Source organism: Antennarius striatus, chromosome 17, assembly GCF_040054535.1.
Source record: "Antennarius striatus isolate MH-2024 chromosome 17, ASM4005453v1, whole genome shotgun sequence".
NCBI classification, from domain to species: Eukaryota; Metazoa; Chordata; class Actinopteri; order Lophiiformes; family Antennariidae; genus Antennarius; species Antennarius striatus.
This window is the reverse complement of record NC_090792.1, coordinates 11,588,554-11,606,914: the sequence shown is the minus strand read 5'-3', so window position 1 is coordinate 11,606,914 and position 18,361 is coordinate 11,588,554. Positions and strand designations below refer to the sequence as shown.

At 39.1% G+C, this 18,361-nt stretch overlaps 1 protein-coding gene across 1 annotated transcript; it reads right to left on the bottom strand.

The window, feature by feature from the left end:
* Positions 1-858: 858 nt before the first annotated feature.
* Positions 859-18,235, bottom strand: prkcha (protein kinase C, eta, a). Its single transcript, XM_068339075.1, has 14 exons — positions 17,504-18,235; positions 13,586-13,649; positions 12,072-12,225; positions 11,946-11,980; positions 11,774-11,856; positions 11,115-11,244; positions 10,900-11,033; positions 10,691-10,822; positions 10,226-10,399; positions 7,461-7,615; positions 5,028-5,166; positions 3,816-4,004; positions 1,543-1,689; positions 859-1,408 (listed from the first exon to the last, which is right to left on the bottom strand). The coding sequence occupies exons 1-14, from the start codon at positions 17,852-17,854 to the stop codon at positions 1,259-1,261; spliced, it is 2,037 nt and encodes a 678-aa protein (XP_068195176.1). The 5' UTR covers positions 17,855-18,235; the 3' UTR covers positions 859-1,258.
* Between the last annotated feature and the right edge of the window lie 126 nt (positions 18,236-18,361).

The following is an 18,361-nucleotide window of genomic DNA, read 5'->3' as shown; positions in this document are numbered from 1 at the left end:
TGCCCGGCCAAAAAAAAGTTACCTTTTGGGTTTCAATAAGCAAATTGCAGTGTTATGATCAGGGGTTGCTTCGGTCGGTCAAGTCTAGGCTCAGCAATATTATTCAGCAAAAAAATTAAGTCAGCTGAGTATCTGAATGTACTGAATAACCAGGCTATCCCATAAATGGATTTTTTCTCCTGGATGGCACAATCATATTCCAGGACAACAATGCCAAAATTTATCTGACTCTTAATTGTGAAAAATTGGTCCAGGGAGCGTGAGGAATCATTTTGACACATCGATTGGCCCCCACAGTCCTGAGCTTAACCCCATTCAAAGTCTATGGGATGTGCTGGAGAAGACCTTGCAGAGTGGTTTGACTCCTATCGTCAATACAAGAACTCGGCCAAAAATTAATGCAATTCTAGACAGAAATAAATACTGTGACGTTGTACGAGGTTGTCAAAACAATGGCGTGGCAAATGCACACCGCAATCAAAGCTACAGGTAGTCCCACGAAATATTAGAGTGTGTGACTTTTTTTTTGGCGGGGCAGTGTATCTTGTAACTTATCTTAAATTTAATGTTGAGTTGAACAGGATATTGTGCTGTTTCTCAAGCCATTAAAGTATTTGAGTTCCAATCTCATTTGGTTCGAGTGTGGGACTGTGCATGTTTGTTTTTTTTCCCAAAGTCAGTCACATCACAGAGAAACTATTTCATCTGTTCATTCAGTCTTTCCTGGATTTGAACTGACAGCCAAACTTTTCAGGGAATCTCTGTCTGGCTTTTTAAAATGGACTCTTGAATTTTTTCCTTCCTCTATGCTGGAAAAAATATGAAACATGAGACAGACACGTCTGTATGCTCCAAAAAATTCATTTAAAGAAGCAAGGAACAGATTCATCCATTTGAGAAAGAACAGAAAATGTATTATAAAATTCAGGCCTTGTACACCCTAATTAAACAGGCGTGTAACTTTTAAAACGTAAAACATACCATCTCCACATAGACACTGTGTCTGAGCCAATCAGTAACATACAGTCAAACATAAAACTTATCGTGTTATTTTTTCCCTGAACAACAGGAATGCTTTTGAGTTCAATGAACGCAGTCCTGGTCATCACTGGATATTTTTAACACGTTGCACCCTTGTGTTTGGGGAATGTGACAACCTCATACTGTTTGCATTGCTGGGAAATTCTCTTAGACAAAAACCACAGAGCCCAAGATGAGTGAGACAAATAAGGGGTGACTCCTGGATCATTGAGGAGTCTCAGCTCTCCATCAGTCCAGGCGATGTAAAGGAGAAGTCTCTGAATTCCTCCTGGTTGACGGATGGGATCAGAGGATCATCGATAGGCGTGAGGATGGGCTCTTCCTGAGTAAAATCTGGGTCGAAGTTGTTGACATCCTCTGGTGCTTTCTGGAGAGGTTTAATAAAGGATTACATATCAGAAGCAACATTTTAGCACAAAGCAGTCAGAGCCACAAAGTAAGACACTACTGGTAAGTTGCTGCATTATCAGCTCTGCACACACTGTCATACTTCTGACTTACAATCCTGGGCTTGAAGGTTGGCTCTAATTCTCTACGATTCAGCTTCTCCCAGTCGATGCCGGTGAAGAAAGCGTGGCTGGTCACAGCACTTTCACCGCCCTCTGAGGCCACACAGCCCAAACGCTTTTCTGGGTTTTTAGTCAATAACTGAAAACCAAAGATGGATGAATTCACAGACACAATTAATACTGAATATTAAAAGTTGCATTTGATGAAGAAAATAATTGTAAGCAACAACAACAAAGGAGGGTGATGATATTTAGAATCAGTGAATTTCCAGATTATTTCTGGTCCATGATGTACGTGAACCAACAACATCAGACTTGTTTTATAGATGATCTCAAGCTGGACTCAAGCCAGGACGACATCCCATCTACCTCCACCAACCCACTCATAAAAATAAAGCCTTTGTTTGTGTCTGGCTTTTCCAACAGCAGTTTATTTGAGTTCAAGAATGTGACGTCTCCACTTTCCGGTGTTGTGTTCAACAAAACAATAGAGCAGTGAATCACTACTTGGATTTTGTGCAGTTTTTTTTCCCACTAAACTAGAAGATGTGAAGTGATAGAGGTCACAGAGAGGGTTCAAAGAAAAACAGCCACTAAATTGGAAAGCTTTGTTTTAACATGCCAGTGGGATTAAAATGACAAAAAAACAAAACAAAACACAATTGTGTTTTGAACAGTTCTCCTACGGTGTGAGGGTTTAAACACACCTTAAGGGTGGTGACATTCAGACTGTAACATTGCAAATGAACAAACAGACCACTTGCAGAGTGTTGTCAAATAAAAAGACTGGTAGACACCCGCAAAGGGTCAATCACTTCATGAGCTCACAAACCACTAAACGGTCAGAGGAAGTTGATGGAATAGTATTTCCTTGGTTACACATCAGCTGTGTCAACCTCAGACCTGCTGTGTCAGCACAGCCAGAATACTAATGGTCAACATTTTAAACACTGATATTTGTGAATTTTCAAAAGACTTGATTAATCAATCGATTGATCGATTAATTGATTAATTACTCAATATGTACAAAAAGGAAACTAGAAAATGTGTATATAAGTATGCACAAATGGCCTAGCTACTGGAAAAAACTCTTGTCAACAGTAGGCAAAGTTTGAATGCTCCTTAAAATGCAAAAACAAGCAAACAGAAAAGACTGTAAGACACGTAATTATGAGTGTGCATTGTTAGGACTTCTGCAAAGCATGAGGGAAAATTCACTGATATTTGTTAAGCCATTTATGAGGAATTAAAGGAAAGACAACATACCCGTCAAACCTGTTAAAAGAGTTTGCTGATACTTTACTAAGATATACTTAAAATACTCACTTTTAGCGATTAACATTAATTTTTTCTTTGGGTTTTGGAAAGTTGCACCAAATAAGTAATTTGTTAAAGTCATCTAAAATTTTCACATAATTTCTTGTACCATTTGTATGATAATATCAATAAAATAACATTTTGTTAGTATTAATTAATAGTTTTTCTTTAAGTCGATAAAAGTGCATTCACTGAACAACAAAAAATTAATGTTATTTGTATTTGCTAATTCTCAACAAACTTAACATTGGTGACAATTGTTAAAACCACAAAAGTGTTGATTGACCTCACAACTAAATTCCATTGACTAACTTACAGGGACATACAGAACCTTACAAAAGATCAAACGTCAGTAAAAATAGAGACACGTCAAATCTCGCTCACACTAACATGCATCTTTACATAACATGGGACACTGGCAGCAGTCCAGTCCTCCCTCAATAATGTTGGCATGACAAATAGGATGCGAGGAGGTGAGCAGGGAGCAAAAACAGTGGAGAAATAGAGGGAGGGGGTTCCTGTCATATTTATAGATGGAGTGCTGTGGCCGGGCAGTGGACCATGCCTTAATATAGTTATGTAAGAGACCCTGACCAAACAGCTGGCTGAGTCCAGTCGGTCTCAGTCAGCCTGAAGGACAAATAACAAATCCTGATCACACGAATCAACTACAGGCCAGTAATCGTCTGTCCAGGAATGCAGGTAACTGGTCCTTTAGTTATATATCACACAACCTACTGGTTTCCACAAAGTGCTGTTCACAAATCCAGTGAAGAAACTCAGTTTAGATTAAAAGATAAGACATTTCTTGTAATGTAAAATAATGCAGACTACAGCAGCTTTTATCCATAATGTATATATATATATATATATATATATATATATATATATATATATATATCCATTATTGAATGCCTCACTGTGAATACAAAATAAAAAACAACTCACTGCTTTGAGTATGCTAACGGCCTCCGTGCTGAGCCAAGATGCATAAATGACTTCTTCATTGAGGATGGACTCAAAGAGGTCATCTTCATTTTCTGCCTCAAAGGGGGCGTGTCCCGACAGCATCTCATACAGCAGCACCCCGAGAGCCCACCAATCAACAGAGGTCCCATACAGCATCTCCTGCAGGATCTGTGGAAACACATCCCAAAAATAAACCATCAAAATACACAGTCTACTCTTTGTTGTGTTGACTGTGGAGAAAGAAGGGGCCTGTCATCAACTCAGAGACACACTTTGAAAATAACATCTCTAGTACATGAATGCATCTTACTCCATTATCATGAAAATGTAGCATGCCTTTATGGCACATGTGTCGAACTCAAGGCCCAGGGGCCAAATGTGGCCCACCAGAGCATACAAGGTCAGAGTGCCTAAAAATAAATGAGTCAAACGTGTACTTTGACCAAAACTACATTTCCCTCAATGCAGTAATTCAGCCTGTTCTATCTTGTGTTTGATGTTATTTTTCTTAATTCACTTGAATAGTTTGATCCTCTATTGATGGAGTTACGTGGGTTTAATAACCTGACAAATTAAAAGGATTTAAGTGATAACTGAGCAACAATCAAACATGTTTTTTCAGTGTAACTGCAATGTTTGTAACTTGAATATGTAATAAATTCAGAGTAATTTAACATTAAGGAGTAGTTACATTTGTTTTACATTACTTTGAGTTATATTCAGTTACATGTATTAGTTACATCTGACCTTTTGAGGACAGCCATTATCCTGATGAACCCCTTAGTGAAAATGAGTTTGACACCCCTGCTGTATGGGATAAGGATATCAGAAACGGTAAAGTCAACGGTGTTATTAACGAGCTGGCATCACGGGTGCAGCTTCCAGTAGGTCAGGAGGGAATCTGGAGTGACAGCCAATGACCACAGTGTTTGCTTTCAGTGGTGTGGTGTGATGTAGAGCGGACGGGACAGGGAAGTTGGTAATATGAACCCAGACGGCCTGGGACGCAAGAAAACCTAAATGTTGCTTGATTTTTATTTTTTTGTTGTTGCAATGTTAAAAAAAATAAAATATAGAATAGCACCAAAAGGTATAAAAATGTTTCAAATACAAGCATGGAGTATAAAAAATGATTAGCATGTACTTCCAGACATCTAAATGTAATTTTTAAGAACATATGTAGAAACCAACCTCTGGAGCGATGTAATCAGGGGTCCCGCAAAAGGTTCCTGTGGCTGCACCTTCAAATATGCCTTCTTTGCACATCCCGAAGTCAGCCAGCTTACAATGACCATCTTTGTCAAGAAGAACATTGTCCAATTTCAGATCCCTGGATTGACAAACGGACATAAAAAGACACAGAACATATTTTTCTCTTGGGATATTGTATCCAGGAATACACGGAACATGGTAAAATATTGTAAGCTAATCACTGACCAAAAATCACGTTTGTCATTTTGGCAATGTTTCTATTTCTGACAAATTCATAGTGACATGAAAACTGTAAGGGCAGTGAATCTCCTGTGGTGTTCTGACACTAACTCTGACCAGTAAAAACGACAGGAATGTCTGAAACCTTCAGACAACCACATTGGCTCCTATGAAGGGGAAAATTGCTTAAAATTTATTCTGAATAGACAGTAGGGAAACTTTAGTCATTATTTTTTGTGGCATCTTAAATTCAATGAAGTCTTAGAGTAGAGACGTTGTTTGTCATAAATTGGCTGTGACACCCATAACCAGCATCCATAACCAGACTGTTAAAGAAGATGTATTTTTCCAGTAAAACAGATTGAAAAAAAATCCTCACAGATTTCCTCAAACAGATCACAACAACAGGAACAGAAGGAAGAGGAGGCAGTGTGTTGGTCAAGGAACCCTGATTCGGGTGGATTAAACTGGCTCTCCTTCCTCTACTGTAAGCTGATTGCGTAACAGCTACTCGGAAGATCATGTTGATTGTTGCCTGACAGTGAGCAACGTCCTGAGCAATGACCAACGTCCTGCATATGCAAATATTTACAATTATTTTATTCATGTTTAAGTGTGTGAATTTTCAGTGGTACATATTTCAGAACAAACCTGTCAAGTGAGAAACGAAAAAAAATATTAGCCTTCAACCCTGACCCCACAGATCCAAACAGCGTTACAGTAATAACTCCGCACTCCCTCATCCACCCACATCTTCAAACTGGAAACACAAGTCTAACGTAGACTTTCACTCATTTTCTAAGAAGAGAAGTGGTCGGACATTGTGTCATGCAAGATAGCAATCAAACAAGCACAACACAGAGGAGTGTTTTGTGTATGGCTTCTATGTTGAACATTTCAACACTGAGCAGCTGCTCATTCCCTGCAGACTTTTATTTATTTAGCTGTCAATAACCTGTCAAGAGTGGGTTATGACTATTTGGAGTTGTGTTTTCAAATATCAGTACAGACAGTCTTTTAACAAAACTAGATGTAAAAACTACAACAAGTCAAGAACGCATAAACTCCTGTTCAGAATATTTTGGTTTTAACATTTAACCTGTTTGACCTCAAAGTCATGCTATGTAGTGCCTGCTGGCACCGAGTTCACAGACCCCTAAATATAACTCGGGTTGCAGATCACATGCTGCCCCCATCTGTTCATCATGTATGCAGAGAATTTGGTTTCACCTCAGGTCTTGCAAATAACAATCCCATCATCAAAAGGCCTCAAAAACTGAACTCAAATACCTGGAATAGAAGCCATGACATGATTGCTATCAAATTAAAAATGATAATTATTAAAAAGTTCAGTTTATCCAAACTCAAAATCACAACCTTTGCTTTTGTAGCACGCACTCTATGGCAGTCTGCAGTCACATGTGCTTGCTGAAAAGATAAGGACATGGGCTGAGCCATCAGGAAAATATTTTTGATAAGGACATTCAAAAATTAATATCTGGATACACAGCTTAAGTATCTGCTTACAACCCACTGCGCTGCAAAGGCTACTTGGAGATTTTAATTAACATTAGAGGAAACACATCCATCTCGATACACCAGCAATTTTTAATCTTTCTATAACAGAGCTGGACGATTTACAAGAGACCGAAAAAATGAATGGAATAAAAGGCCAAGACACAGTGTAATGAAAATTTCTGCCTAGTATGAGTGAAGGTTTAAGTAAGCAATTTTTCCAAGGACAAAGAGGACCCCACTACTGGTAAACATTCTTTAAGTGTGAGCAAAATGACCTAGACACTGGTAAACAGACAGAAATAACACTAATGGCCCCTTTGATGGGGGAATAAAATGGTTGGACATTAATGTTCCTGTCATGTCTCAACGTTAGTACAAACCTGTGTAATAAATGAATAATAATAAACGCCACATATATCAAAGGGATATTTTCTTTAATTAAAACGTAATTATTTTCATAATATTGTCAGAGGTCATCTTCTCACACCTGTGATTGCTACACTGACATGGACGTGAAAAATTTGTGGCATATTGCTTCAACAATCCCCAATAATGTACCATTTGCAGAATGTCAAGACATTTAGTAGATGTTCACCTCTAGGTTTGGAGACTACTGTGAGTAAGAGCTAGTCTACTTTCTTATTCCACTGTTACTTTGAGATCTCTGATTCAGACCTGTAGATGATGCCTTTGCTGTGCAGGAACATGAGAGCAGATGTGATCTCTGCTGTGTAGAAACACGCTCTTGGTTCTTCAAATTTCCTGGACTTCTGAATATGGAACATGAGGTCACCACCATTCACAAACTCCATCACAAAGAAGAGACGATCCTGGAGAAGGAAATAAAAAATTCTATATATATACGCAATCCCACACAAACCACACCAGCTTCACAGAGACCCCCATTTTATGAAACAGTCCAGAACCCCATGTCTGACCTAGTGAGATGGCTCAAATAATGATACACGTCAGTTTCTCATAAATTTCACATTTGTATTTAATGGATTCCTGTGCAGCTGAATAAGTGCAGTTGAAAGTCAGTTGGGCAAAAAAAATATTTATCAAACCCATAAATCTTTCTTTCTCATTACAGAGACCAGTCGATATGTGAACTAGAAAATGAGAGCCTAGGGGGAAAAAACACTGCAGGAGAACGTGATGGTCTGCCTGTAAGACTTACTGAAGCGATCAAGACTTCAGCCAGAGCTGATTCTGTTTAAACGCTCTGTGGCTTCCAGCAGTCTGGTGTTTACCCTGAGATCACAGGTATGATGTATAATAATAATGTGTTGCACAAGCGGAGCAAGCAGCACTCTGTATGCGGTTTAGGTGTAAGGCCCTAATGATCCAGCCCACAACGGAGCACTTTTGTGGTTATATATCGCTACCAAGTCTTGTTGACGTATAGTTGAGATTCAAGGCGTCATTCCAATCTTAAATTTCTGTTGCAACACAGATGTTGTTTCCTGAGGTGGTCATATTAAATTCACAGCCAATAAATGTTTGTGGATGTCCAAAGTTTAGCTCTGCCACTTATTTTTCAACACTCCAGACTACTACGAACTTCAAGAAGCAGATGTCTGCTGATGCAAGTTCAGAATTACTTTTATGTCTCAAGATGAGTAGATGCTGGGAAAGGGAACACAGTTTAAAGGGATTTTTTTTCAAAAAAATCAGATTATTTGTGAAATGAATGTGACAACTCTGCATCACTGCCAAGACAACATATTCACATCAAACACATAAAGGAAATGGGGGAGAAGCTCAAACTGGATGCAAATCACTCTTCAATTCTTAGTATGTGTTACCTGAGAGAGAAGTACAGTTATGATAGTAACAAAAAAAGATGCTTCTGTTTGTATGAACGTTTAAAAATGTCCCTCTGTGCTTTTACAAGAGAATGTACATCATCAATAGAGACCATCAGTAGGTGGAAGAAAGAAGCAAAACAAAGTAGAGGTGTGACAACACATTCTTAAACGGTCCGGTGTGGGTTTGAACAGGTCTGGGGAGCAGCATCACTGATTTCCTCTGTGCTCGTCTATTTTGATCAGAGGTGAAGTAGGTCGGTAGCGGTTAAAAGAAGATTATAAGTGATCTGTCTGTACCAAGAGGAGCTGATCTGCCAACAGCCTCTGATTCTTTCCACACCCTCTCCAACATGAGACAACTGCCATCTGCTGACCAATGAAGGCATTTCATTGATTGATTTTCCACACTTGACACAACTACACACTTCTGTAAGTCTAACTAAACCTATGTGTCGCACAAAATAATAAGAATATTGGTATTTTTGCCAACTAAGAAAATTAAAACAACCGAAATTTAACTGGAAAACTACAATGGATTAAACTTCACAAACAGAAATTTTGTTAACAGAAGGAATCTTAGTTTTCCCCCAAGTTATCACACCTCTGTTTGTTTGCACCTTCAATTAATTATTTATTTAGATTCGGTGGACTCTCTGTGAGAAGAGAGAATGACATATATCTAAATCCCTCCATCAATCTCTCAATGATGGATTTCTGGTGTTTTACAGAAAGCACTATGTCTTTATATTTACACACACTCACACACCCACAAGGTACTATTTCATCACACTGAATGTTTCTACCACATTACTACATTACTACAAAGGCTCAGCCTCACATTTAATTAAGATGAAAGGGACTATTACAAGTAAAATTAGAACCAAAGCAGTCACAGACTGCAACATCCCGCGACACCCATGAATTCAAAATTTTATCCTGACCTACTTGCATAGGTCAAAGATCAAAGCTAGTGCTCTGACCTACATTCCATTGATCAAAGCACTAGCTTTGATCTGTAGTATTACTCACACTGGCCTTCTCCCTCGTCTTTCTATGTTATCTGATTCCTGAGTGTACAAAAGTTGAAATTTGACCTTAACCTAGTTTTGTTAAGGTCAAAGTCATCATCTCATTTTCATCCCCTTTGCGGCCTGAATAATGTGCTTTTTGTTTCATCTTTCTATCTGCAACGGTTCTGAAGATATTTGGTGGGCAAACGGACAGACGGACGGACGATTGAACACACGAACACTGACAAGCGGTATATAAATACATACATACATACATCTTCCAACCCGCTTAATCCGCTAACGCAGGTCGCGGGGTAGCCAGTGCCTATCCTGGCAGTCTCAGGGCGTGAGGCGGGGGACACTCCGGGCACGACGCCAGTGTACCGCGGAGCCACATAGAAACAAACAACCACTCACACATGGTGTTTTAAAGGTTCTGTCTCTATTTAATCAAGTGATGAAGGTTGTCTTTGACAGTAAGCTAATCTTCAAACCTTCTGCAGGAGTGAGAAGGTTTCTGATCTGACGAGAAAATGTTGCATCAGTACCTTTTACACAGACTACTCACACACTCGACTAAACTGTGTCACAAAAATATAAAGTATGTGTGTGTACTGACCGATGTCTGGAAGCAACAGTATAGCTGTGTGAGGTAAGGGTGATAGCGAGCCAATGACAGCACTCTTTTTTCAGTCATGGTGCACTCTACATCATCATCCTGCAAAATTATGTCCTTCTTCAGCACCTTGATGGCAAAAACAGAATGTTTGTCGTTCAGTTTGGCCAGCATCACCTGCAGATAAAACATGCAGAGAGGAGATGATGAAATTACTTGTCAATTTGATACAAACCCTAAAAAAATTGAAGATTTTTATTTATAGAGGTTAATCTATTCTGAGGTTGAAAATGATAACCAATGCGATCAGTACTGTACTTCAAATATATTTCAGCTTTAAATGCATCTAGATCATATCAGATACAAGTTCATCATATATTTAGCAGACACATTCCCACACTCTATAATATTCCTCATTCTTCAGCCTGATGATCATCTCTCATCATCCTTTTTTTTTGTTATTTCCACCTTGCCAAAGCTGCCCTTGCCAAGGACTTGAAGGAACGTGAAGTCCGAGATGCCCAAACGAGGGACCTGCTCCTGACTCTGTGTCCTCTCTCTCCTTTCAGAAGGTGCCCACATCTGACTGGGATCTCTGACCTGTCAGTGCAAAAATAAAAACTCTGAGTTATGACCACATTTCAAACCTTGTTAACTCCTTCTGGGAAACTACATACCATTGAGTCATGTTTAGCAGTACTGCCAGGCTGCAGACCCATCTCTGCAAGCTTATTGGCAAGTTCCACACTGTTGACTCCACAATTGGGAGCGACGTTGCCCCGGCAGCGGATGTGAACATTCTTTTTACACACTGAGGAGAGAAAGCAGGCAGATAGACTAATTAGAGGATCTGAGATCCAGATTTGGAGAGACAAATGTTCACACGTCTTACTTTTACAGTGCAGGCCCTGCCTGACTATTCCCCACAGCAGCGAGCCACAGTGGTCACAGAAGGCAGGAGATTTGTAGGTGTGGATGAAGAACTTATGAGGGACGTTGATGCTAAAGCCTGGATTCAAGGGCTGTAGAGAGAAAATAAACAGTAAAAATATTTTTTCAAACATTGCATGAATGAATTCTGCACAGAGTTAAATTTACACATAGAATGCATTCTGACAAATATTTAGTTCCTGGTTTGGTCACAGCGCGGCCTTGTGTCAGGTTATTGCTGCAGTGGCTTTTCTCTTTATTTCCCCAAGGAAGAGAAACTCGTAATGCTCAGCAAGATAAGGGAGAATATTATGAGATCAAATGCTAAAACAAGCACAAATGTATTTATAGAAATGTGTAAAAACGATACAAGCACGCTTGGAAAAGTGTAGAATGGTACAGTGTTCCAGCTCAGTGACCAGATCTACGAAACAGGAACATGCACAACCTGCTGATCGATGCAGCTGTGTGTGTGTGTGTGTGTGTGTGTGTGTGTGTGTGTGTGTGTGTGTGTGTGTGTGTGTGTGTGTGTTTGTGTTTGTGTGTGCGTGCGTGTGTGTGCAGATGCATTGGTCTGGTGGCTTAAATCCTTCTTGTGTAAATATGGTTACATCATCTCACCTGTTCCTTTGTCGACTTCTTCATACGTGGACACACAGTGACAACCTGCTGGTGGCACCGTTTGTGAACCACACAGGTACACACTGAGAAAAGGAGAACATGTCAAACTCATAACCCAGATGTGTATGGTTGACGAACTGAACACTGAGCAGAAAGGGAAAATATGGTTTACCTTGACACTGGTAACCCTGCTTCCCAAAAACCCCCCTATAAACAGACACAGAGACTAAATCAGATCTGGATTACAGTCGACACAGATTCATGCAGGCGATCATTGATTTGTCCTCGACAATCTCACCAGATGAATTCTTTGCAGTGAAAGCAGAAGGTGGGTTGACGGAGGAAAGTGGACATGAACTTGTGTCCGTTGACCTGGTGAATCCTCCGTCTCACCGCCCCTTGGCGCTTCCTCGTAAACTGCTTGCAAGGTTTTTCTTTAACTATGGCATCATCTAACAGAAAAAAATGACAGCAATGTCAATCAGCAGAAGTAAAGCAAGCACTGCTCTCTGAGTCAGAATCTACACACTATTTCCATGACCACATGCCCTTTAAGGTTAAGGCTTGAAAATATCTAAACATATTAAATGGATTTCTCACAGTGAAAGCAGCAGCATTTATCAGTAAAGTGAATTTAATTTAATTAATTTAAAGCTATAATGAATTGCATCACTACTTATTCTTCGTGTGAAGCAGAGTGCTTGGAGTCAAATCTTTTGCTGCTAAAGAGCACTCACTTAACACCTAGTGTACACTTCCCGCTCAGAACAACCACTGCAGAAATAGCTACCAATTGTTAAACGCAGCAGAGTGATTAGTAGTTTAAGAGCCACATCGGTATCTGTCATTTCAGTTCATGTAGACCTTGAAATAAATGACGTAAAATGTTACCTGTAAATTGTAGTTTTAACATTGTGATTTGAGAATAAAAATGACTTTTTTCCGCTACATTAACATGTGAGAAAAAATAATCTGTCACCAGAAAAAACGTCTCAAGTCTTGGGTTCATCCAAGCCATTTGTAAACAGGGAACAATGTGCAAAATGTATGAAAAATATTCAAGATACTATATAAACGACTGAATACAAGTATGGATGAATGAGTGCTTGGAAATTTCAGAACAGAAACGTTTTAGGTCACCACTATTTCAGTGTTAGTGACAACTTCAATCACGACTGAGCATGTTAATTAGGAATATGTCCAAGCTGACACTACGTCTGTTTTTTGTGATGAAAACTTGATGTTTGCTGGTAGTTTTGAGACGGAATGGAAAAAAAAAAAACAACAACAACAACAACAAAAAAGGGTATTGTAAATAAAAACAAATTAGTACTTTTATTTATTTGTGAACACTACTTTTCAAGGAAGAGAACAGCGTGTGTCCAGGTTTTGGTAGTAATAGTAGTAAATTTCTGGGGGAAATGCATGAATATTTTATTTAATTAAAACAAAATTATATAACAATAACCGGATGTCACTTCTCATTTGAGTTGAGTAAAAGCGTCAGATGCCATCAGTGTTTCTCTCCTTTGACGTCTGAGGAAAGTTTTAAAAAAATACCATGTAACATAGCAACCTTGATGAGTCACAAACACCTGCACACTTAATTCTGAAAACCTTTCGCCTTTGACAAAGATAAAGGGGGACACAAAATTATGATTTAAGAAAATGTTTCTTTCAAACTACAAAAAACAGAAGTTAGCATGAATGGTTATCACTGCTGTTCAGTACTGTGAGTAAAAGACACATGAGCAACCGTCATGCATTAACAAAAACATTGGTTTACATTTCAATGTACCAGAGCAGCCTTACCATCGACGAAGGATCCATTGAGAGCAATATACACATAAACTTTGCCCTCTGGCTCCAAATCCATCTGTAGACACACAAACACACATTTAAATTTCTGCGTACTCTACCACAATTATACAAGATCATTATTAACAATTAATTGATTTAAAAGAGTTTTTTTTTTTATAATGCCTGGCTAATAAAAAGGCATGTGTGATGTATGCTATGCAGAAGTGAAGAGCATATTTTTTGCATTCATTTGTGTGCATGTGACACTCTAGGAATTTGGACAGTGCGATGAAAAGAAAATAAAGCAGGTCGATCAGGTTGGGCGGGTTGCAGAAATTGTGTTGACCTGATGCTCAGCTGCATTATGACTTACAGGTGACCAACGTTTAATTTATACTTAAGACAACAGGGATAAGAGGACTGCAGGAACTGCTGAATGTAAACGTAGGACACTGTATTCATACAAAGATCCATTCATGCTACACATACCACCTACTGTGTAACAATCGTGACACATGGGTTGAAAGTATGACCAAGCAGTTGGTACATTTTGATCAACGCTTTGAATTCCAAAAACAAAATTCCCTTTACCTCAAAGATATCCACTTTTGTTTCCTGCTCATACTGTGTCTCAGCCTACAGCCTTGACAGTGAGGTTGTATTAGCTACAGAGAATGGCTTCCATAAGTTAGTTCTGACAAAGTGGTTTTGTATTTTCACTCTTGCTTATTGTGGTCATGATCAGCTTAACAGCTTCAATGCATTTCTAAAATATCTCCCATGTATGAGCATCATCTGTACAAAAGGAGTTCAAGCAATAAAAACAATAGTCATGAGTTTTGTGGTTGGTTGCTTGTCAAATCCTCGTCTTTGCGTGACGATTACAGACCATAACGTCAGAGGACACGCTAGTGGATCACAACTAGTCAAACTACATTCTGCAGGCACAAGTTGACCAATTCAGTTTTGTTTATCAGATAGTTCCACTGAAAAAAAATTAGACTTAGAACTTCAAAATAACATAAATCACTCTTCACGTTGGTCTTTGAAGTTATAACTCTTCTTAAATATGATGATCCCTGACTATTTTTCATAACTGGAGCTTTTCAGGCAGAAGGAACCCTTAGCAGAAGTCAGTCTATTAAGGGAAATTTCTTCCTGTTCAAGTTTTCCTTCCTTCTTCCATCGCCAAGTGCCCGTTCATGTAAGACGAGTTGTGTTCTATAAGAGCAGATCTTTCCCTGCTCCACCTGTAACATACAATGAAATAACCTTTTGTATGATTTGGCATCATACAAGTAAAACTGAACTGAATTGCAATTCCAAAGATGCATCTTTTAAACATAAAGAAACTTTGAATAACTTTTAATCAGAGGCATTCTAATTGTACAGACCAGTCCCTCCGGGGACATCTGAAGGATTTTGTTACAGTAAAATTACTGAAATAGGTGAAAATACATTTAATTTGCAAGTTAAAACCACACATTACTGTACGGTGTAGGTCACAACTCAAAAAGGATTTTTTAAGTACATCTTGATATCCTACACACTAATACTTTATTTTACTAAGTGACAAAAATAACAAGGGCAGCTTTTTCAAGTCTTGCAGAAGTGCCAGAAAGCCAGACAGTTGCAAACCCATATCAGATTATAATTTGAGACAGTTTTTGTGAGTTAATGGAAATCAACCACTGCTGTGCTGCCATTTGTTCAAAAATAAGTATTTTTCTAACCAAATCTGAGGTCACTATGTGTGACAGACCAGTAAGAGTACTTCAAAGTACTGATGTATTGCATTTCTTGTCACAACTAGTTGGGGGTTAGGGTCAGGGTGAGAAAGCAGTCAAAGCAGAACATTTAATGCTATAACACAGAGGAGGAAGTTTCTTAATACACAGGGGATGAGGCCTATTTGACTGTCAAAGTACCCATGACAAGGACTTGATTATTTCAAGCCTGAGAGTCAACAGCAAAATGTAGTCTTTATTTCAAGGGACTTACAGCTCAAATAAGTCAAATATGTGGCCATGTGGTTCATGTACATCATGAACGTGCTGAAAGCAGGCAAGACAGAGGAAGTAGGGCATCTGAAAAGAACTGAGAGACAACTTTACATAGAGAGGCGTTTGAGTGCTGATGGTGGGAAAGCGGCGATAAACAGTAGTGTAGGCGTGTGCAGGCTTGTGCCTCAGCCTCCGCCGCCTCATTGTGTGAAGACAGTTCTGATCTAGAGGATAGCAACTTCGAGCTTATGTCTTAAAGTGAGAAGGCTCAATATCATGGTTTTGAACTTCAAGATGAGATCTACTTTCACACTGCATCCCTTCAGTGCTTGGGTCCTGCTGTAGGAACTCAAACATAGATCATGTATACTTTTCTCACGTGTTGATTCAAGTGCTTTTACATTTAAATACTGTTTATTTCAAATCAAGTAAGAATGTTTGCAATGAATTTAAAAAAAAAAAATTCTGCTTCATTGGACTGAAAAATACACCAGTCCGTCTCAAACGTGACTCCTGTGTAAATTCACATTGTACAATCTTTCATGTTTTGCTTTACTTTTTTTACATTACTGTAGTGTTCTTGCTCAGTACATTTAGTGACATGATGTTTCTGTCATTCATTTTAATTACTTCTGATGCACAATGTGAAGGGATTTTTTTTGCTTAAGGTAATGACAGATTTCAAAAATGTTGACTAATAGACGTATTGGATGAAAGAAAAATATGTCTCTGGAAGAGAGACAATTCTTCATACCACCAAGACCATTTCAAAACGCTCCAGGCCTTTACTGGATCAGGTTACACACTGACAAATACAGTTACTCACAGTCTGGTGGGGTCAAAGTTAGTCAGAGGAGGGAAAATAGCAAATAGAATGAAAGTAAAAACTCAAGCAGGATCTTGAGCTAATAACAAGCCCATACTGAATAAAGTGACTATAATTTAAAAATTTAACTTTAATGCGCTTGAGTTTCTTTCAATGTGCATTACACACAATGAAGATTTACACTGTGTTTCCCGCAAACTCACAACTTCTTGAACAGTGGTGGATTTATTACCAATGAATTTGTTTGAACAGGCAGGTCAGATAATGTCCAGGCATGGAAACTGTTTGTTGAGTCTACCTTACAAGCATGCTTAACACGTGCTGTTTCAAAAATTATATTTGCAGACAATTACAATAAAGATTCTGGCTCAACAAGATCCTGTTCCTCACTTCATCGCTGCCTACAGTACATCAAGACACAGAGATGTGAATATGAGTGGGTCCTGCTCTAAATAAAACCACAGTATGTTTTAAGAAGTGAGCTGGATGTCACGTGGTATTGACATTTCAGGGATAAATATGACGATTCGTCACAGGGAAGTAGTGACACATATAATTATCATCACCCCAGGCTGCGTGGTGTTTTGTTTCCTGAATGCCTTCTAAAATACAAGTTTATTCATCAAGTCTACATTTAAAAATACTGAGTATTGTTGAGAGGAAGTAAGTTTATGTTACTTTTTCTAACTTTTTTAACACAATATAGTACCTGTATTTGTGTAAGCATGGATGGAAAATACTAAATAGTGGATTTTGAGAAAGAACACAATTCCAAAATTCAAAAACGCACATTTAGACATTGGATGGAGGTCAGAGCTACTTCTACTGCTCAGAACTTCCTCAGTGCACCTGACGTGTTCTATAGATGTCATGTTACTTCTGTATTGATACTGAGACGGTGGATGACTTCATTAAGTCCTGAATCAAATTACAATAAGGAACATACAATGAGAGCCTGGGGCTGTGTATGGTTACAAGATATTTTAATATTTGGTGATCATTTTTCTATTAGACAATATAATAACAAAACTGTTTATTCTGGACTTCTGGTAATAATTTAAATCTAATTCTCCATAAACGTTTGGGTCAACTAATACTCACCCATCCCTCGAACACCTCCCCTGTGTTGGAGGTCTTGATCAGGTCCTCAAACTGCATGATGCAGTTCGCCACAAAGTCATCGTATCCGATCGGCGTGTCGTGGAACACGGCCACCTCGATCTGTTTCCCGTTCATCACGGTGAGGCTGAACTCTTCGTTGTAGGTCGGCGTGTTGGTTTTCTGTTTGGTGTGAGTTTGTCCGATTTTGTAGTCGTCCACCTTCACCACCACGTAGGGGTCCAGGATCGGAGGAGTCTTGTTGAAGATGACAGAGTGGCGCAGAGAGAAGGTTGTTGGTTTCAATCCCACCGCCTCGCCGATACGAAGCTTCAGATACCCGTTAAACTTCATTTTTCAGGCTCGGTTGACCGCAGGCAGGAATTAAAAAGAAGTTAAAGGCGGAAACAACAACAAATGTAAAAAAAAATAAAAATAAAAAGTCAGTTGATATCAACACAGCATCTGCAAAAAAAATGATAAATACATCGAGACAAAAGCGCCATCCATTGCATGTATCCTGACTTCACGCGTGGGGTGCGTGCTATGCTATATACTGACAGATTCTTTATGGCGTGAACCTGCGTGAAAAAGTTTCAGTGATCGGAAACCACAACACACACACACACGCACACACACACAGCTGCCGAAGTGGAGGCGCAACTTCCGCATAGCTCGTCTGGAAGCGCACACACTTCTACAGCATTAGAACATACTGAGGCCGTCTCAGCGTGTCTCTGTTGTCAGGAGCCGTCAGGTGGGGTGATCACGTGACTGCATTTGCAGTTCTCGTTAGACAAGTGTGGAAGTCGCTACGTGTACTTCACGGACCTTGATGCTGGTTGTGAGCGCGCAACGCAT